The 21,921-nt window shown below is 41.6% G+C and overlaps 1 protein-coding gene across 1 annotated transcript in view; it reads left to right on the top strand.

The window, feature by feature from the left end:
* Positions 1 to 1,526: 1,526 nt before the first annotated feature.
* Positions 1,527 to 21,921, top strand: part of LOC110298142 (cytochrome b-c1 complex subunit 2, mitochondrial) — a 25,079-nt gene continuing 4,684 nt past the window's right edge. Inside the window, exons 1-12 of the mRNA XM_021167181.2 lie at positions 1,527 to 1,656; positions 3,989 to 4,072; positions 4,175 to 4,324; positions 6,528 to 6,592; positions 7,066 to 7,122; positions 8,425 to 8,549; positions 10,521 to 10,618; positions 14,718 to 14,775; positions 16,200 to 16,295; positions 16,557 to 16,756; positions 19,294 to 19,374; positions 21,410 to 21,486. Coding sequence (XP_021022840.1) covers positions 1,624 to 1,656; positions 3,989 to 4,072; positions 4,175 to 4,324; positions 6,528 to 6,592; positions 7,066 to 7,122; positions 8,425 to 8,549; positions 10,521 to 10,618; positions 14,718 to 14,775; positions 16,200 to 16,295; positions 16,557 to 16,756; positions 19,294 to 19,374; positions 21,410 to 21,486 — 1,124 coding nt within the window. The 5' untranslated portion in view covers positions 1,527 to 1,623. The remainder of the gene's footprint in view (positions 1,657 to 3,988; positions 4,073 to 4,174; positions 4,325 to 6,527; positions 6,593 to 7,065; positions 7,123 to 8,424; positions 8,550 to 10,520; positions 10,619 to 14,717; positions 14,776 to 16,199; positions 16,296 to 16,556; positions 16,757 to 19,293; positions 19,375 to 21,409; positions 21,487 to 21,921) is intronic.

Consider the following 21,921-nt stretch of genomic DNA (forward strand, 5'->3'; position numbering starts at 1 on the left):
GGGGGTGGGCAGAAGGAGGGACCTGGGTGGGAGAGGGGACAGGAAGAGGAAAAGGGGAACATGATCAGGTATTGGGGTAGGGGAGAATCAGGAGTGAAACTCTGAGAGCCAGCAGAAAAGAATAGAAACCACCCCCCTCAGGTGGGGGGGACCCTCTAGAATGTACCAGAGACGTGGGAGATGAAAGACTCTCAGAACTCAAAGGGAGGGACCTTAAATGAAATGTCCAACAGTGGGGGAAGGGAACTTACAGAGTCCACCTCCAGTAGAAAAACAGGACCTCAAGTGGAGAGATGGGGTTGCCATCCCACAATCAAAAACTCTGACCCAGATTGTCCCTGTCTAAAAGAACTGCAGGGACAAAAATGGAGAACAGACTGAAGGAAAAGAGGTTCAGTAGCAGACTCAAATTTGGATCCAGCTCAAGGGGAGGCTCCAAGGCCTGACACTATTACTGATGCTATAGTGTGCTTACAAACAACCTAGCATAGCGGCCCTCAGAGAGGCCCAACAATCAGCTGACTGAGACAGAAGCAGATAGTTACACCCAACCATTAGACTGAAGTCGGAGACCCCTGCGGTTGAATTAGGGAAAGGCAGGAAGAAGCTGAGGAGGAGGAGGGCAACCCCCATAGCAAGACCAACAACAGTCTCAATTAACCTGAACCCCTGAGTTCTCTCAGACACAGAGCCACCAACCAGGCAGCATACATGAGCTAGTCCGAGGCCCCAACATATATACAGCAGAGGACTACCTGGTCTAGCCTCAGTGGGAGAAGAGGCACCTAACTTGAGAAACGAGACCCCAGGGAGTGCTGGGGCCTGGTGGGGGCATCCTCTAGAAGAGGTAGGAGGAATGGGATGAGGAACTGTGGGAAGGGGGCAACGACTGGACTGTAAAAAAATAAAAGTAAAAACATTTTTAAGCAGCTATGCGGCTTCATGAAAGCAGTGGTTCCCGAATTAGTCTCAATCATAGTGTAACACACGAATGATTTGTGCCATATATCTGTATCACCAACAGTTAAACATTTTTAAGTGCAATAGAAGACTATATTAAGTCCCTGATTATACACACACACACACACACACACACACACGAGCCTGGACGCAAATTTCACGAGATTGAGTCCTTGCTGGTGACGATCTCCTTGCGGAGACCTACAAGTGTGTTGATCTGTTCGACGAGACATTCGCCCTGCCAGTTTCTGTGAACTCGGTCACCACGTTCGCGGTACCGGTGGCGAGGGATGACCTCCGAGGAACAGGGAGTGCCGACGAGTCCCGGACTTGCTAGTACTCACGGGCAGGCCCAAGACGGCTGGGGTGACTGTGACGGCTGCAGACGCAGTTGGGATTACAGGCTGCATGTCTTTTGCAGAAAAAGAACTCAGAAAGGATAACCTACAAAAGCTGTGAGCTAGTCCTGGAGACCTCTAGCCTCTCCCCAGGAGCAGGGCTCGTCCCGCCTACTGGAGCAGTAGAGCACTGCGTGCGTAGAAGGCCGCCGGGACAAGGGGGCGTGGGCAAGCTCGCAGTGCACGCCGGGAAACTCGGTCCTCCGACCCCATCTTGCTTTGCTGTCTGCAGCGGTGACCGTGGGAAAGGGCAACTGCTAGAGCCATGAAGCTCCTCAGCAGGGCCGGGTCCTTCTCGGTGAGCATGGGACGCGCGTGGGGCAGGGCTGGGGACGCTTGTCGGCCACTCAGGAGCTGGGTGCGGAGTGTGCGGCCTTGGCCTCAGGCCTGGGTCTGCCCTTCAGGTAAACCCCGCGGAGAAGCCGGCTGCCAGCGAGCCGAGGCCTGGGAGGCTCGGCGGGTCCTGTGAGCAGCCGAGAGCTAAGGCGGGGAAAGCCGAAGAGGAGGGTGGCCTGGAGAGTGGCGGAGAAACGGCTCTCGGGAGACTCCTGAAGGTCACTCGAGAAGCAGGTAGGGTGGAGGCCATCGCCACCCGGGCCGCCTGCTTACCCGACCTGCGACCTCTGCTCCTGGGTTGATCCGGAGGCGTCGGTTTCCCCAATGCGTGCGAGTTTATTAAATTCACAAACGCGGTGCGCTGCTTATCTCAGTGCCCGCACCTTCGTTCCTGTCAGTACTCAGTCCCCCCCCCATTCCTTAAGATGCTCGTTTTCTCGGGGTCCCATTTAAAGGCTTCCTCCAGGAGGGGCTCTTGATCTTTCTTCAAGTCTAGCCCTAAATTATGTAGTTGTCACTTGCGGTGGGGAGAGGAGTACCTCATGTGTCAGCACGTTATCACTCTGGAATCGTGGTTTTTCAAGAGATGAGAATGGGAAGTTTCAGCAAGGGCTAATTTGCCCCTACTAGCTGGTCACATGCGGAGCTTTTTATTCCTAACCGCCTGTTGAGAGAGTGCTTCTAGCATCTAGAGGTCAGAGGTGCAGCTAGACATCCAACCATACAACAGCAGCCCCTACAGCACAGAGTTACAACGCGGAAATGCAGGAGTGTCTGTGTTGAGAGGCGACTAGACAGTGATACACCAGGCCTGGGCATGGTGTTTCCTTGTGCTTTGTACTTACATATATGTATTGTACAAATTTAGGCTACAGTTGTATTCCTTGTGCCTAGACAGACCAACTGCTAACAGTCCTTAGAGAGCACTTTCCATGAGAATGAATTGATGTGTGTGTTATTAAAACAAAGTAGAAATTGTATGACAATTAAGAACTAAGTCTTTCCTGAAAGGAACCCAAAAGAAGCAGAAAATTTTAAACGTCACTACCCAAAAGCACAGAAGTAGAACTGTGGATTATTCGTATGTGGACTGTTAAACTTGGATGTTATGGAATTACATCTTGGGCATTCACAGCTAAAAAAAATCACAAGTGGCTGCATACACCTTATCCAGCAAACTAAAATGAAAATGGCACAGTTAATTATGATTCATAATTTACAAGCAGGACTGAAGGGGTAAAGTAGTAATTCTATGAACAGGTGAAAACCAGCAGCCAGATTAGCCCAGCGCTGACTGAGTGTTCAGCATACAGCACTCTGGGCAGTGCCGAGTAGGAGCATTATAGAACTTTACAGGTACACTTGGCAAATAATAGCAACATGTTTAGTGGATCTTAGCATCATGAAAGTATATTTGCTTGCATGTCCTAATCCTGTGAACCCTAGACATAATTGGAATATCTTAATAGCTTTATACCATTGTGTATAGTGTGTGTGTGTGTGTGTGTGTAAAGTCAGTGCATTTAGATCCATCATCCAAGTTATTACATATTATGCTGAGAATTTGTTGTTGATTTTAGCATTGTGTAGATATTCGTTCAGTAAAGCTAAAACCTTTTCTTGGTTGAATATGCCTAGTATGGCACCTAAAAGGGTGAAACTGCAGTGCAGACATTAGGGGCACTGGGAAACGATCCTTAAAGTGACCAAGGAGATGAAGGTGATTTTAGTAAAAATAAATGAAAGACTGACAAATGGAGGAAGCAGGAATGCTGAAATCTGTTTTAAAGTGTTAACAATACAACTGTCCAGAAACTTTGAAATCATCACTACTAGAAGGAACGCTTGACATTTTAATAAAATAATTAAAAGCAACAAAATAGGTATTTTTCCAAGCTCATAGAGAGCTCATTATTCTGTATAAATCACAAATCAGCACAGGTTTAAAAACGCTTCAGGCCAGGCATGTGGTATAAACCTTAGTCCCAGAGGAATCCTGAACTTAAGGTCATCCTAGGCTATGGTGCCAACTTTTTTTTCAAGAAGGGAGGGGAGAAAAGAAAAGAAAAGCTATCTACAGGGGGAAAAAATGGCTTGGGTAGACTGAATGACTAATAAATTATGAGGAGTTACTTGTCAGAGCGTCCCATGAGGGTAGAGCGTTACCTGAAACCACTGTGTCGAGTGGTGGTGCTGCTGCCTTTCTTTTACATGTAATGGACTCTTCATACGAGCACACATAACCTGACTTTGGGGGTTTTTGTTATTGTTGTTTCTTTTGTTTTGTTTTTTAGAGATTTTATTCCCTCAAAGTTGCCCCAAAGGTTAAAACTTCAGCAGCCCCTGGAGGAGTGCCTCTGCAGCCTCAGGATCTTGAGGTTAGTCCCACTGAGCAGCTTGATGGAACCCACATCCAATTTACTTAAACTCCTTCATTAAAGACAGGCATTGGTCACATCTCCACTCTGTCTTAACTACAGTTTACCAAATTACCAAATGGTTTGGTGATTGCTTCTCTGGAAAACTATGCTCCTCTGTCAAGAATTGGCTTGTTCGTTAAAGCAGGCAGTAGATATGAGGACTCCAACAACTTGGGAACCTCGCATTTACTACGTCTTGCATCTAGTTTGGTAAGTGTCTTTATTACCGTAGTGTTTGGAAATGATGTGTGATCTTGGGCCTGTAGAGAAGATAAAATATAAGAGGCTGAAGAAATGATTTAATAAAGTCTTGCTGTGCAAGCATTAGACCTGACTTCAAACACCAGCATCAGCCGGGTGGTCGAGGCGCAGGCCTTTAGTTCCAGCACAGGGGAGGCAGAGGCAGGCAGATCTCTGAGTTCCATGCTAGCCTGGTCTTCAGATCAAGTTCTAAGATAGCCAGAGCTACAGAAAAACCCTGTCTCGAAAAAAAAAACAACACCCATATAAAGAAACCAATCATAACCATGCATACCTGTACCCTTAGCAGAGATAGGCAGATCCTGTAAGGTTGCTGTCATACCAGCTAGGTCCAGAGAGCTAGCTTCAGGTTCAGTGAGAGAAGACCCCATCTCGAGAGAGAGCTTCAGAAAACACATCACAGTTTCCCCTGGCCTATTATGAGCATGTGTGTATGGGCACAAAAATAAAGGCATTGAGGTTCACATTTATAACCCAATCTCTTGGAAGGTGGAGACAAGAGGATCAAGAGTTTGAGGCTAGCCTGGACTACATGAAACCTTGTCTTAAAACAGCAAAAGCTTGAAAGCAATGTCCCTGTATTTATTTCCTTAAGCTGTTGTGTCATATTTACACTAACTGGGTGACTTAGCTCAAAGAAATATATCTTCTTACAGTTTTAAAGACTTGGAAGCCAAAGTATTACATTAAGTCAAGGCATCAGCAGAGCCATGCTGCCAGAGAGAAGAACCCTTTCTTGCCTCTTCCTAGCCTTTGGTGTTTATTGATAATTTGTTATAGTCCTCAACTTAAAGATGCGTTGCTCCAATACCTGCTTCTCTTCTCTTGTCTCTTAGCTGTCCTTCTGTCTCTCCTTGTGTCCAGATGTCCTCTTCTGAGAACACTTATCATAATGGATTGAGAGCTCCTGCTAATTCGATATGATTTGACCTTATCATTTACAAAGACCCTGTTTTCTAATAAAGTCACATTTCCAGGTTCTGTGTAGATATGAATTGTGACAGGCTGTTGTTTAACCCTGTAAAATCCCATAGTATAAAATGAGAAACCACAGAATATTGATCACAGACAATTGTTATTATCCAACTGGAAATTAGTATTAAGACATAAGAAACTAGTAGAGGAGACGCAACATTTTTTTTAATAGAAAGTGACAAAAATTGAAAAAAATAGTAATTTCTCATATACAAGTGTCTCTCTGACTCTCTTTCTCCTTTGAGATTACATTTCTCCCCTTTCCTCCTCCAAACCCTCCCATGAACCCTCCATCTCTCCTTCAAATTCATGTCTTCTTTATTTCATTAATTGTTACTATATACATTTATGTCTTGCCTGTCTATATATTCTTAAATATAACCTACTCAGACCATATGCTACATGTATGCATGTTTTTAGAGCTGACCATTTGTCACTGGACAACCAGTCTTTGTGCTCTTCCATAGGGAGGACTTTCCATCCCACTCCCAGCTTCCCTCAGTTGCCTGTAATTCTTTGTGAAGGATTGAGGCTTCGTGGACTTCCTCCTCTTTCACATGGCCACTTGTGTTGTCCTTGTTGAATCCATCTACAAAGCACTCCTGTACTTAAAGCTCAGGAAACATTGTAGTAAAGGGGATGGAAAGAATGTAAGAGTCGGGCAATCAGGGACTTTGCTGTGAGATGTGTGTCCTAGTAATGCCAGAAGCTACACCCATAAAGTCTCACCAGTACACAAGTCTCTTTAGAACAGAAAAGTCTGGTAAGCTTATATTTGCTAGTGGAATTTTTTACACAACTGTATTTTAATTAAAATCTAAACCTGGTGTGATGGCATATGGCTTGTAGTTGCAGTATCAGGGAAGCAGAGGCAAAAAGTTCATTGTAGAGTTGGAGATAAACCTGACCTGTGTAAAAGTTACAGGCCAGCCTGGACTATGTAAGGAGACTTTGTCTCCCAAAAATAAAATAACAGTATATATGTATGTGAACATACATGCAATGTGCTTTGTTGAATCTCATAATTCTTATTAAAAAGTGCCTGTTATTTAGGACCTACCTTGTAAAGTTGTGTTAGGATCTGCTAACACTTAAGACAATAGATTTTGATATAGTGTGAGGTGTGGCAGACAAGACATTGAAGAGCTATTAACAAAAGCATTCTTTCTTTTTCAAGACTACCAAAGGAGCTTCGTCTTTCAAGATAACCCGTGGAATTGAAGCAGTTGGTGGTAAATTAAGGTGTGTTGAAGAGTAACAAGAATAGAGCTGGAGAGATGACTCTGGAGTTAAAAAGGCACATTATTAACCTGAGTTGGGTTTCCCCACGCTCATGTCAGACAGATCACAACCACTATGACTCTAGTTCCAGGAGTCCAGCACCTCTGGCTCTTCCAGTCAGAAGCCTTCATGTGCACATACACCCTCACAGACACACACTTACCCATATAATTAAAAATAAAATCTTTGTGGGTAAAGGGAGCTGGAATGTTAGCTTTACAGTTTGCTGTCATTTTGTTCTTTGTATGAATAAATGATACAAACTATGTTCATACTGAACATAAGGTCCTTGAGGTTCATCCATGAGGCAAAATTTGATTACTTTTTAAGGTGGATTTATTTGGCTTTTTTTTTTAAAAAATACTTTAAATTTTTAGTTGAATATGTAGTATTTTCTGATTCAGATAATTCACTGTAACTTATTTTGAATTCAGTGTGACTGCGACAAGGGAGAACATGGCATACACTGTAGAAGGCATTCGGAGCGATATGTAAGTACTTGCGCGTTTTAGAATATCTGCTTTTATGGGGTACTAGGGACAGGTAGTGCAAACAAAGCCTACTATTATATTAAATAAAAAATTCAGTTAGAAGACGTAGGGACCAGAGAGACGTTTAGTGGATGATTAAGATTGCATACTGCTCTTGCAGTGAACCAAAATTTGGATCCTAACACCCACATCTGGAGACTCACAACTGCATGTAACTCCAGTTACAGGGGATCCGATGCCCTCTTTTAGCTTCCATGGGTCCTCAACTCAAGTTTGTAAACCTATACAGAGGCATATATACATAATAAAGTTTATTTAAACCTAAAGAAAAAATTTAATAAAAGTAGAAATAATATGCTTTTTTAAAAAAATACAAATGTTGGGGTGAGGGGGAGGAGGTATAGGATGTGGAACAGTCAAGACAGACCAGGAGGGGGATAAAGACTGGACTGTAAAAAAAGATTAAAGAATTAATCCTGGAAATCACCTAGAGCAGTAGTTCTCAACCCGAGGGTCACGACTCCTCTGCCATCAAACAGCCCTTTCACAGGGGTTGCCTAAGACCATTAGAAACACAGATATTTACATTACGATTCTCCTTTTAAAGTTGGGTGGGAAAAACATGAACAAAACATACTGTATAAGAATTGTTAATAAATAATAATAATAAAAGAACATATTCCAGGGGCTACAGAGCACTGACTGTTCTTCCAGAGGTACTGAGTTCAATTCCCAGCAACCACATGATGGCTCACAACCATCTGTAATGGGATCTGTTGCCCTCCTCTGGTGTGTCTGAAGACAGTTCTAGTGTATTCATATACATAAAATTAATAAATAAATCTTTTTAAAAGTATGTTTTAAAAAAAAAAAACATAGTCCATAATTCTTAAGATAACTTTTTTGCATTGGTATTTGTAATGTTTGATTATATTACAACTTACATTGATATTACGTTACTATTTACAGTAGTAAGATTACAGTTATGAAGTGGCATCAAAAAATAATGTTATGGTTGGAGGTCACATAGCATGAGGAACTGTATTAAAGGGCTGCAGCATTAGGGAGGCTGAGAACCACTGATCTAGAGCCAAGCAAATATTCTGTCCTTGAGCTCCCACCCAAGTCCTTGGTTTTTCAAGACAAGGTATTATTTCATGGCTCAGGCTAGCCTAGAAGAAAAAGTCCTCCAGCCTCCCCCTAGCAGCTGCCGGATTAAAAGTATGTGTCGTAACGGCAGTATGAATTGTGACTGTACCTCCTCACTGTCACCTCCTCACTGTCACTGTCACCGTCCTGCAGTGAGATCCTCATGGAGTTCCTGCTCAATGTCACCACAGCACCTGAGTTTCGCCGCTGGGAAGTAGCTGCCCTGCGCTCTCAGCTAAAGATTGACAAAGCTGTCGCCTTTCAGAATTCACAGACCCGTGAGTACACTTGCAGATCCATTCCATTGTTTCCAATATACGAGTTGTGAGAAGATCCAGTTTGTGCAGAAAAGTCTTATGTGGACTTGAAAATATCGCCCAAGTGTGCTCTGTTATTGAAGGATGGTGGACAGGTGGATAGTAGACTGTGCGTGCTGTGCTGTCTGTTCCCCCTGTGTTGGTTTGTTTGTTTTGCTTAGAACAGACCCAGCAGCACATAGCTCTACTGCTTCTACTGTGGCAGCTTACTGTTGCTGTTGTCACGGACGCCCCCTACAGGGTCCTTCCAGAGCACATCCCACATGTTTTGTCTTAGTCTTTTGCTTGTTTATTTAGAATACTGTTTTTGTCAGAGTGTATGTGTATTTCTTGGGTCTTATTTATTTTTAGAGAGAGAACAGAAAGTTGAGTAGGAAAAACATGAACAAAATGTATTTTATAAAATTGTTTTTCAATAAAAAAATTTAAGAAAAAGACTCCATAATTCTTAAAATAACATTTTTGCTTTGATATTTATAATGTTTGATTCTATAATCTTAACAGATAGCTGGCAAACCAAATCTGTAAACAAACAGTACTGGCTTTTAGACATTACATAGCTCCTGATTGGAGCAAAACTGAGCAGGTGGACCAGAATAGGAGCCAGCTATAGTGTTCTGAGTGGCACTGGGGACAAATGCAGGACTCTCAAGAAAGAACCTATGTGAGATTTAGTGAGAGGTTTGTGTGGCTGACATATCCCAGTGACACCTGTGTCACAGAGGAGTGTGGTCACACGCAGAGTTGTAGACAGGTGCCGTACTTGTCCAAGCCGACTGCTTCTCGCCATCAGGGTTCCAGTCTTTGTCTTTCTCTGACCAAACTTGTCCTGTTATATCTCCTGGCTGCTTTCACATCCACCCCTAGGATTACTAATTTAGACCAACTTCCTGATTCCTTGCCAGTGACCTTTCTGCTTTGAAAACCAAGTGAACATCCTTTAAAACAATTTGTAAGTTAGAGTCCAAAACTCTTATCTAGAATTTATAGCTTTCATCTGACCCCATCCTCTGTCTCTTACTTTTTGTTATAATTATTTTATATGCAAAAATAATGCTTATTAATGGGAACCATGTACATTTTGATACGTGTTTACATTTGTAATGTTTAAATTAGGTAAACATACCCACCTATCTCCTTGAACATTTTTCATTTCTTAGCAGTGAAGACTTCAAAGCCTTTCTTTCTAGCTGTTCCCTGCTCCTACATCTTCTCTTTCTGTCACTGATACCTGACCCTGCTTTGTCTGTTTCCTCTGCATTTTACACTCTTCACAAGTTTATACATCACCTGAGAAGTGATCATTGAGACTTTTCCAAGGTTCTCTTTCTTTTACTCTTTTCCATTTCCCACTGTCATTCCATGTGTCTAGCTGCACACTTCACTGCTAACATTGTCTTCAGAACAATTTTATTTCATAATTTTTCCCCTCAACATTTTGAGAGTGGCCGTTGTATCTGATGCCTCTCCATGTTTCTAGCAACTAGCACAGTGCTTGATTGAACAGATAAAGGGGATAGTTCCAGAGAAGGCACAGAACCCAGAAGGCAGGTGTCACAGTGCCAGGGCACCAGGACAAAGTAAGTCCAGGTGAGTGGTAAGTAGCTTTTTACTCCCAATAACTGGTGATTAACCTAAGCTTGCTGCTTTTATAGCTCCCTGTATCCTGGCAACTCTCTCATTACCCAGGGAGGGAACCCAGAAGTGAAGTCAGATTCAGATCAAATAAATTGTTCTTGTCTTACAGAGACAACTGCTCTTCTCTCTCTCTGTGTATTCTGCAGGCACAACTTTAAAAGTTGCTATAAAGTTAGGTGGTATCAAATTTCAAGTCTCTGGAAACGTCAGTCTCAAATCTGTATAGGCTTGTTGCTGTCTTTTAAAAATACTGTAGCCATCCATACATTTGAGCACCTGTTGTTTATCTTTCAGGTATCATTGAGAACTTGCATGATGTTGCCTACAAGAATGCCTTGGCTAATCCTTTGTACTGTCCTGACTATAGGATGGGGAAGATAACATCAGAGGAAGTAAGTGATAGGGCTGTGTTATGAATGCTCACTCCTAACCACCAGACCACGTTATATTAAACCTGCTGTTTCAGGATGTGTGTTGGGTTTTGTACCAACTCCTAATCTTAAGAAATCCATTCTGCTTTTTTCTTCCTGGCAAACTTGGTTTTTTGTTTTTTGGTTTTTTGGTTTTTTGGTTTTTTGGTTTTTTTTGACTAAACTTTTTAAACAGTGGTTTTTTTTTTTTAATATCTTAACTAAAAAGTTTTTATGAGTAACAAGGTCCTGAAATGAAAATCTAAAACAAGCAAAATGAGAAGAGATTGTCTTAAGGGTCTAGAGAGGTGGCTAAGTGTGTAAGAGCTCCTGCCGCACAAACATGAGGATCAGAGTTTTACACGCATGTAATCACAGCCAAGAGTGGCCACAAGCACCTGTAGTCCTCATGTTGTAGGCTTGCTGACTGCCAACCTAGCTCCAGATTCTGTAAGAGACCGTGTCGCTAAGGAATAATAAGACAAGTGATGGAGCAAGGCACCTGACACCCTCCTCTGGCCTCTGTTCATGTACACATAATGCACACGCACGCACACACACACACACACACACATATATGCGTGCGTGCATGTGCACTGAATATGTAGGGAGAAGACTTAGAGCCAAAACCAAAAACTAGCTTACATGCCAGAAGGCACTCAGTGTTCATACCTGATGTATTCTCTTCTATAGCCTTTTCTGTGTGTATGTATATTTTTTAAATAATGTAATGGTTAGATATCATAGTAAAGTATTTTATAGTTATAAATTTTAGTGCCTCTGATGACATGTATGAAATAAACCTCACTTCTCTACTTCCCATTTTGGAATTATCAATTCTTTCTAAGTATTGACTCAAGTATTGTTTCTCATTTCTAGTCTGTGATTAGAAAACTATTTAATCTTCTTGTTTGATCTACCAATCTGTAATTTAGTGTCTACCATTCTGTGGTACTTATCCAAAAAATCATAATTCATAAAGCAGGTATAGTGGTTGAGAACTATAATCCCAGCACTTGGATTGCTGAGGTGGAGGATTGCCTCAGGTTTGAGGCTACTCTGAGAAGCCAAGTGAAGATTTGTCTGGAGATGAAAAGTCATAATTCATGTCACAGGACTAGAATTGGCAGCACTTTTCACTGGACTAGCTTCCAGTGAGTTTTGAAATTTTTTTAGAAGTCAGATTCCCCTTGGTAAAGAAATGTCATAGGTATGTAAAGAGTGCTACGGGAAGACAGAGCTCTCAAGGATGTCTCACAGAATTGCTGCATAATTGTAAAAACTTAGAAACAGTTACCATCCAGCGTGGGGTGATTACTTACGCACGCTCCTGTTTTAGAATACATGCTGTTTACTCATTCGGAAACGCTAACTGAGTGCTGGTGAGACGACTGACAGGTGAAAGCTCTTGCCAATCACATCCAGTGACCTTAGTTTGATCCCACATCCCACCATGAATGAAGAGAACCGACTCCCTTAAGCTATTTGCTGACCTCCATACATTCATCATGGTACAGTCATACCCAGACTCACATACACAGTCATCATTAAAGCAATTATTTTTTTAGAAAAGAAACAAAAATATTAACAAATATGTAAACATTCCATAGCATGTTATAAATAAAGGCAATTTATGAATCAGTATAGACCAAAAATTCCCATTTAAGGCAAAAACTATTCTTGGCAATACTAGGATGCTAACTATGATAAATCCAATGCTTTCAAAGGTCATTAATGTTTTGGTTTGTTCTTTTTTTACTATTTATTTATATGAGTACAGGTAGCTGTCTTCAAACACACCAGAAGAGGGCATTGGATCCCATTACAGATGGTTGTGAGCCACCATGTGGTTACTAGCAACTGAACTCAGGCCCTCTGGAAGAGCAGTCAGTGCTCTTAACTGCTGAGCCACCTCTCATACCTCCTGCTTGTTCATCTTTTAATGTGTTCTTAGGCTAAGGGAAGTATAAGGAAAATAAAGCAGTACACGTTAGCAGTTCAGCTTCAGTAAAGAAACATCCACAGAACATCGTTGTTTGGTCCTCTAAGGCAACTCACGGATGCTTACCATTCCTTTCCACCATAGCTTCCTGATTAAAGTGGTGAAAGTTCAACTTCAGTCATTCTCTGAACCCCTCCAGTGGATCCAGTGTAGAACAGTGTATCTCTGCTTATAAACTAGTGCATATCCACTTTACCTATAAAGTGAGGGGACTTTCCCTCCCTCCCAAAGAAAGTTTCAAACCCTTGGAAGTAGTAGCGCTCATTACTCATAATTCCATGCTGGTCCTGCTTCCTGTCTGCTTAGCCTAAGGTGGTTGTGCAAACCAGGATTCCCAAATCTCAGAGTATTGGTGGCCTTGTGTGGCTGGTTGGAGAAATAAGTAGTTGGGTTTTTCTCTGTATAATAAGCTTGACTGACCTCAGACTCACAGTCTTCTGCATTGGCCTCCTCTGTTCCAGGATCACAGGTGAGCTCCAACTGCATAAAACTTGACTGTTTGAAAGATTCTAAGATTCCACCTGGAATCAACTTAATCCATCTGTACTGTGGGTACCAGAAACAGTGTTATTTTGTATTTACACTCTCTTAGACAATTCTGTAATATTTGTTGGTAACTTTAACCATTATGATAGTGACAGTCTTTATAAAAAAGCAATGTAGAAGAGGCAGACAGTGTATTTTGGCTCAGAGTTTGAAGACACTGTCTTGGCAGCAGGGCCTGACAGTGGGGGTTGAGGCAACTGGTTACTTTGCATCTGCAGTTAGGAAACAGATGGAGGAATTTGGTGCTCCACTAGCTTTCTTCTTTTTGTTCAGGCCTGGATCCCAGCCCATGGGTGTTGCCACCCACATATAGGATGGATCTTTCCATCTATTTGATAATCTGGATTAACAAATTGGTTTCAAAAATGGGTAGGGCAGACCTACCTCAAAAAACGAAAGAAAAGAAAGGAAGGAAGGAAAAAGAAACAAGGGGGGAAGTGGATAGGAGTAGTGTGGTTACAGTCGTCTGTCATAGAGTGATTATAGTGCTGTATGATTACCCATATCAAGATACAGTAGATAAGATGTACTGTTTAAAACTAAGGGCATAAACTTGGTCTCATTCTTGATTTCAAGCCAGTGTACACTGTTAATTTGTTTTTATTCATTTTTTAAATATTTTCCAATTTGCATGTCTGAAATGCGATGTATATGTTTGCATGGTTTACATGGGTACACATGTGTGCACATACATACAGAGGTTCAACACTGAAGTCAGAAATCATCCTCAATTGAGAAAGGGTCTCTTACTCAGACACAGAGCTCTAGGGATCAGTCTCTGCCACCATGCCCACCTGGCATTTCCATAGGTTCTGGGTTCCAAGCTTGGGTTTTGACACTTGAATGGCAAGTGCTTTAATCACTTTCCCCAGCCATTAATTTGGTTTAATTGAGATACTGTCTCAATTGAGATTAATTGAGATAATTGTCTTATTTAGGGTTTTACTGCTGTGAGCAGACACCATGACCAAGGCAAGTCTTATAAAGGACATTTAATTGGGGCTGGCTTACAGGTTCAGAGGTTCAGTCCATTATCTTCAAGGTAGGAGCATGGCAGCATCCAGGCAGGCGTGGTGCAGGCAGAACTGAGAGTTCTCCATCTTCATCTGAAGGCTGCTAGCAAAATACTAACTTCCAGTCAGCTAGGATGAGGGTCTTATAGTCCACACCCACGGTGCCTCACCTACTCCAAAAAGGCCACACCTACTCAAACGGGGCCATACCTTCTAATAGTGCCACTCCCTGTGCCAAGCATATACAAACCATCACAAGTTCTCACACTGTTTAAATTCAATGGTTTTATTAGAGTTTTCATCACGGTTGTAGAATCATGAGGCCGTAAGGTCTTGCTCTTTTAAGCCATAGTTTTTAGTATAAAATCACAGTGTGATGAGGCAATAGCTAATCCTTCATAGTCATCATTATGGCAGCTTTCAAACCTGGGAATGCGTTTCCTGCCATACTGCACTTGTATGGTTTTAGCCATTTGTATTTATACTGACGTAACCTAATAGCTCTTCTTTACTTCCTCAGTTACATTACTTTGTTCAGAACCACTTCACAAGTGCAAGAATGGCTCTGGTTGGACTTGGTAAGTCTGAGATTGCCTGCGTGTCAGTTTGCTTCCCAAGAGCAATTCCTTAAACTGTGGGACATATGCATAGGGCTGAACATTTTGAAAACTCTAGGAGGATAGTATATGATAGGGTTTTAATTGCTAGGTGTTTGGGAAATAAATTACAGTATTTTACTACTTCCTTTAAGGTCTTGACAGTGTTTATAAAATGTATAAGAAAGAGCATCACTAATAATTAGGAAAATTTTAATCTGCAAGATTAGCAAAAATTAAAGGCTTGGCTCTTCCCAGTATTATCTACGATTTGGAGACATATACACTGTCAAAAATTGATGGCATGCTGAGCATGGTGGCTCATGCCTTTAATTCCAGCACTCCAGAAGCAGGTAGACCTCCAAGTTTGAGGCCAGCCTGGTCTATATAGTGAGTTCTAGACCAACCAGATAGTGAGACTATCTTGGTGGAATATAAGTTGACAGCTTTTGAATATATCTATTAAAGGTTCTTTTATTTTGGATTCTATATAGCCACTTACCAAGTGTGCTACTTATATATTACAAAGTTTGTCTTTTCACTCTTGATTGCCCTTCAGTGTACAATGCAAGATTCCAACAGCTACTAGAAACATGCTAATGTCTATTAAAAAGATATTGGTTGGATAAATGATATATTCATCAATTGGGATATTTTATAACCGTTTCTGACTACTTAGTTACAAAATATGGAAGACAATTTAGAAACATTAAAGACAATAATAGCACTTTTAAAATAGGGTCTTGGGATGTAGCTCAGTAGAAAAACTTGTGTCTAGCCTGCTTGGGACCTTAGATTTCAGCCTCTGGCACCATAAAAGAATAAAAGTGAGCTGGATAGTGGTGGTGCACACCTTTAATCCTAGCGCTCAGGAAGCAGGGACATGTGGATCTCTGAGTTCAAGGCCAGCCTGGTCTACAGAGTGAATTCTAGGACAACCAGAGCTACATAGAGAAACCCTGTCTCAAAGAAAATTAAAAAGGTGAAAAAAACCAATATATACCAGTAACTATACAGGAAAACATCTAGATGAGTGTAATAGTTAGTAATAAATTGTAAACTGATAGCAAGAAGATTCATGTTTTCTTTGCTGTTTACATCTGTAATATGTGGGTACTTTTGGATTTAAATAATGTATTAGTATGTGTGTGTAAATGATTAGCAGCTGAGCACACGCCATCAACACCACATGTGTGGTCAGAAGACAGACAACCCTTCCACCCTCAGGTGGGTCCCAGGAGCCAGCCATGGCCTCCAGAGTGGTGTGGTGCTTTTTCCTGCTGATCCGTCTTGAAGCCTGGCTTGTGTTTAAGAATTACGTCTTTTAAAACAAGGAAAAACAGAACCTTTATAATTGTATTGTAGAAATATTGACTTTATCTTTGTTTTTGCTTCCATTGAAACAGGTGTGAGTCATTCTGTCTTAAAGCAGGTTGCTGAACAATTTCTCAACATGAGGGGTGGCCTTGGTTTAGCTGGTGCAAAAGCCAAATACCGTGGAGGTAAGTGTTCTTTCTCCTGCGCGTTTCTCTTCAGATATAGCATGTTGGGGCAGGATTGGCTTGATTGTTACTACCAAGCCATGTCAGTACACAAGAAAAGAAGTAGATGGCTCAGGTGTTATGGGAAACAAGCTTTGAGTGGGGATACCTGGTAAACCACATACCCTAACCTTAGTTAATTACTGTCATAAAGAATACTGATGAGTAAAACCAATAATAATAAGATTTTTTTTTTTACTCCTCCCACCTTACATGACCCAGGTGAAATTAGAGAGCAGAATGGAGACAATCTGGTCCATGCTGCTATTGTTGCAGAAAGTGCTGCCATTGGAAATGCAGAAGCAAATGCATTCAGTGTACTTCAGCATCTTCTTGGTGCTGGACCACATATCAAAAGGGGCAACAACACCACCAGTCTCCTGAGCCAGAGTGTTGCCAAAGGAAGTCAACAGCCTTTTGATGTGAGTCTGAGCAGTCAATGTCTCCTGTTTTAGCTTCCAGAAACATGTTACTTGTGATACAGTCATGATCATCTATTAATGATAGTCTGATTTTAAAATTTAAGATGAACAATTATAAGCTTATTGGGTGGCTCAAACCTGGTATCATTCCACCACACTAGAAACAAAGGGAAGGTAAATGCTTACCTTGCAGGCTTAAGGACCTAAATTCAGTCCCCAGAAACCATGTAAAAAGGCTAAGAGCGGTGGATGGCACATGCTTATAATCCCAGTGCTGGAGGGGTGGATCTAGGTTGATCTCTGGGGCTCCCTGGCCAGTCTCCTTGCCTACTAGGTGAGTTCCAGGCCAGTAAGAGACCTAGTCTCAAAAGCCAAGGGAGTCATTGTGTGACAGAAGATACCAAAGCCTCTACACATGCATACACAAGATCGCATATGCACAGTTATATACAAGTACATGAGATATATAAAGAAAGAAAATGTTAATAAAAGAAATGCTTCATTGTCCTTATTTCCCTAGCTATAACTAGTATCTTCCTCTCTGTTTCTGTTCCTGTGGCTGTTTCCTAAGTTTTGCTGTTCATTGTTTTACAAGCAAGTGGCCATAAAAAAACATTGAATTGTTTACAGATACATACCTCCATCTTGAGATTAAATTAATACAATAATGATGACATTAAGAACAAGAGGTACTGGAGACATGGCTTAGCAGTTAAGAGCACTGACTGCTCTTCCAGAGGTCCTGAGTTCAATTCCCAGCAACCACATGGTGGCTCACAACCATCTAGAATAGACTCTTATGCTCTTTTCTGTTATGAAATAGAGTGTACACAGAGAGAGAGAGGTGTGTGTGTGTGTGTGTGTGTGTGTGTGCATGCATGTGTATACTATTTTAAAAAACGAGCCTCATAATAACTTTTGGGTGGTGGTGGTGGTGGTTGTTTGAGACAAGGTCTCATATGTTCCAGATTGGTCTCAAAACTTGCTATGGCTGAAAATGGCTGTGATCACCTAATATTCTTGCCTCTACCTCCCAAATGATAGGATTACAAGTGTGTGCCACCATGCCTATGTAAACTTTTGATGCTTTTATGATGGGAAAATGTTTTCAAAATGTGATATTTGCGTCAGGAATGTTTGAAATGTCAACCAGTCACGGTGGCATACTCTTGTAATCTCAGCACTTGGAAGGTGAAGCAGGGAACATCAGGAGTTCAAGGCTAGCCTGCACTACATAACAAGACCCTGCATCAAGTGAGAAGGAAAAAGAAAATGTGAAATGTCAACCAAGTATTTATAATTACTTACTTTAGTCTGTCTTTAAAAGACAATACATGAGCTGAGAATGATGGTTCACATCTGTAATCCTAGAGCATGCAGGGTTGAGACAGTAGTGGTAGAAGTTCAGCACCCCTACGTAGGAGTAATAAGTTTGAGGCTAGCCCAGACTACATGGCATCCTGTCTCAGAAAGAAAGACAGACAGAAATGTACTTGGGATCAAAGGCATGTGCTGCCACCACCCAGGTAAACCAGTGATTCTTCAACTTCACTGTGCATAAGAATCATCTAGAACATAAGTCTGAAATGTGGACTTTTCAGACTGTATTCACAGAGACATGAATTCATAAATCTGTTTCAAGAACCTGAAAATCAGGGCTGGAGAGACGGCTCAGTGGTTAAGAGCACTGATGGCTTCTCTTCCAGAGAACTGAGGTTCAATTTCCAGCACCCACATGGCAGCTCACAACTGTCTGTTACTCCAATTCCAGGGAATTCGACACCTCATACAGGCAAAACTCCAATGCATAAGAAATAAAAATAAAGAAATTATTTATTTTAAAAAATAATCTAAAAATCAGTTAAATCAGTTGAGTGGTGGTGGTACATGCTTTTGATCCCAGCACTTGGGACATAAGTGGATCTCTGAGTTCAAGTCCAGCTTTGTCTACAGAGATTTAGGACAGCTGGGGCTATACAGAGAAACACTGTCTTGAAAAAAAAACAAAAACAAAAACCCTGAAAACCTTTTATCTTTTAACAACTTAGGTGATACTCTGTGCATTCAAGGTCCACCTCAGGATTTTGGAACTTGACTCACCCTAGCTGTTATGAGCTAAATTTCTTACTACCTTAACTGGCTATAGCTACTAGGCCAAATCTGTGTCTAGCCCTTTGCCTTTAGTTTATGGAAGTGCAAGGAAATTGGTGAGCCAGATGGTACCAACAGCAAAATAAAGAAATGCAGTCTGTCCGACTGCAGCCCACATCTCTGTCACTGTATGCTGCAGTTACATGTGTGCTGCCTTTACTCATCAAGAGAAGTTTTGAAAAGCCCAATAAAGAGGAAGGTTTAAATGACACGAAATCCTCTAAACTTTGTGGTTCTGAAGAGATAATCTGCAGGACATTTCAGCCCCTGCCAGAATTGAGTAAATTACTGTGTTTTGTCTATAATTTTTATCCAAATAATCTTGGGAAATTGTGATCTCTTCTACCTGAAAAAATACTATACAGTAAAGTTACATTATATTTCAGGTTTCTGCATTTAATGCCAGTTACTCAGACTCTGGGCTCTTTGGAATTTACACTATTTCCCAGGCTGCAGCTGCTGGAGAGGTAAGTTACTAATTCATTACCTTCTAAAGCTTTTCTCCCATTGCTGTGGTTTTAGTTAAATGGGAAATATCTAAGTGCCATGCTTTGTCATAGATCTTTATGGTCTGATATAATTGAATTGTCTGTTACTTGAAAAACTTCACAAAGTGTATATTAATGCTTACAGAAAGGGGAAATGCATACTTTGGTTCTTCTTAAATATGTGATTCTGACATCTGTATTTCAGAATCCCGGACAGGTCAAGTCCAGGATGCGTATTTGTAGGCTTCCTTGTAGAGATGATAGAGTGCTTCCTTGTAATGTGTGGGGCCCTGGATTTAGTCAGCATTGTCATACAAACCGGGTGTGGTGGCATATTTCTGGTACCAGGTAGGAGGCAGGAAGATCAAATGCTACATAATGAGTTCTGGGATACATGAATCTTTATCTCAAAAATACACACAGAGAGGAGGAGAAGACACTCAGCTGAGGTTCTGGGCAGCAACACAGTTTGGAGGTGTGGAGGGAACAGGAAAGCAAGAGAAAACGGTATTGAGTGCAAAGGCGTGAGAGGTTGGTGGAGGCTGGAAGAAGAGGGCGAGCAGTTTTTATACTCAAAGTTTTAAGTTGAAGGAAGCATTTGTGAAGGTAGATTCAGCAAATACAGGATATAGAAAATGATAAATGGTTCAAGTTTGAGAAAGAAGGAGCAAGTGTAACCTAGAACACAGGCATTTTAGTTCAGCGACAAAAGCCAATGCTGAGTCACACATGAGAGAAAGAGAAACTTGAAATTAAGAGACTTGAGAAGTGAATGGCTAGAAGCAGAGAATGGGCCTGCAGCAGTGTCTGGGTCTCCTTTAATAGTGACCCTGGATTCTCATACGAGAACCATCCAGGTTTGGGTTATAAGTTTTCTTCATTGGCATTCACTCCCCTGACAGGAAAATGAAGGAGGTGGGGAGTAGGACTCATGCCAGGTCAGAGTCCTGAAAGCGGGCAAGTTAGAGCAAGGAAGAAGATAGGAAGTAGTTGAAAAGATTGACAGGAGTTACTGAAGGGATGACTGAGGAGTGTGGGCCAGTTTTCCAAGGCACTGGGGCTTGGAACAACAGGTTGGAGGAAGTGAACAGTGGAGGCGTTAGAGATCTTACTAAAGCGGGGGTTAGGGATGTGACTAGAGTGAGGCTGGGCTTTGGAATTGGAGACTTTGAGGGGACTGTCTAACCTTAGGCAGTTCTGCCTTATGTTCAAGACTGGAATTGTGGCCATGGAAGTGGGTAACAAATATGGAAAGGAAGTCAAAGTCTTAGATTTTAGGTCGTTATACAGAACAATAAGCCACAAGTCCAGAAAGATGCCAGGACTGAGGTGGAGAACATCCTAATTTGTTTGTTCTGCAAATATGTACCAAGTAGCCACATCAATGGAACTTTGGATTCTTTCGATTTCTCTTTTGATTACCGGACTCTGATGTGCAAGCCTTCCAGGTTAGCTGTGTTTGTGTGTATTCCTAGTAACATGGAGTCTCTTCCATCTTCCTCAAGGAAGAGGCACCATTTTCTTCCATTCTCTGCCCTATGCTTAAGATTTGTAAGAAGCTTGGTGGATACTGTTGGTTTTATCATTGTACATCACATAGGTGTGTATAAGTGCAGCTTCATTCTCAGTACTGCGACAGTCAGCGTTTAAAGGAAAAGGCTTTATTTTGTCTCACAGTTTCACTTTCTCATGGTAAGGAGGGTGTGATGGTGAAGTCACAGAGACAGCTCCTCACTTCTTCTGGATTGAGATGCAGAAAACAGGGCCAGGAGCAGAGCCAGCTGAATCCCTCCAGGCCCAGCACGAGTGACTGTTACTAGATTATGTCCTAAGTGCTGTGCAACCTCTCAGAGTAGCACACCAGCTACATGGTGCACATGGTGCACGTGGTGACCAGAGAATTCCCCATGAACACTAGAACTTCCTGTTGTATTTTTGCCTCAGTACAGGAATGTTGATTACCTCAGGAGACCCAGGCTCCGGCCACTGATAACTTTTTACTTGTCTGCCCTAGGTTATCAATGCTGCCTACAACCAAGTCAAAGCAGTTGCTCAAGGAAACCTTTCCAGTGCAGATGTCCAAGCTGCCAAGTAAGTTTCTATGTTTGTATATTATGTATTTCATAGTTCAGTTATTTAAAAGCTGATTCAAAAACAAACAAACAAACAAAAAAAAAACAAAACTATATGCTCAGAGTGAAGAAACAGCTCAGTGGTTAAGAGCACTGGTTGCTCTCCCAAAGGACCCAGGTTCAAATCCTAGCATGCACATGGCAGTTTACAACTGTCTATAATCCCCACTTCTGGGAGATCTTACACTCTCCCACAGGCATATATGGAGGTGGAACACCAAAGTAAATAAAATTTTAAAAATTAAAAAAAATACTATATGCTCATTAGAATTAAAAAGTAAAGAACAGTATTAACAAGTTAAGGAAAGGCTCAGTGGTAGAGACTGCCATATATGTACAGGACATGGGTTCTAATCCCATCTCTACAGAAATAACCCTTGTTTTCCTACTTACT

This window comes from Mus caroli, chromosome 7 (assembly GCF_900094665.2).
Source record: "Mus caroli chromosome 7, CAROLI_EIJ_v1.1, whole genome shotgun sequence".
Taxonomy (NCBI): domain Eukaryota; kingdom Metazoa; phylum Chordata; class Mammalia; order Rodentia; family Muridae; genus Mus; species Mus caroli.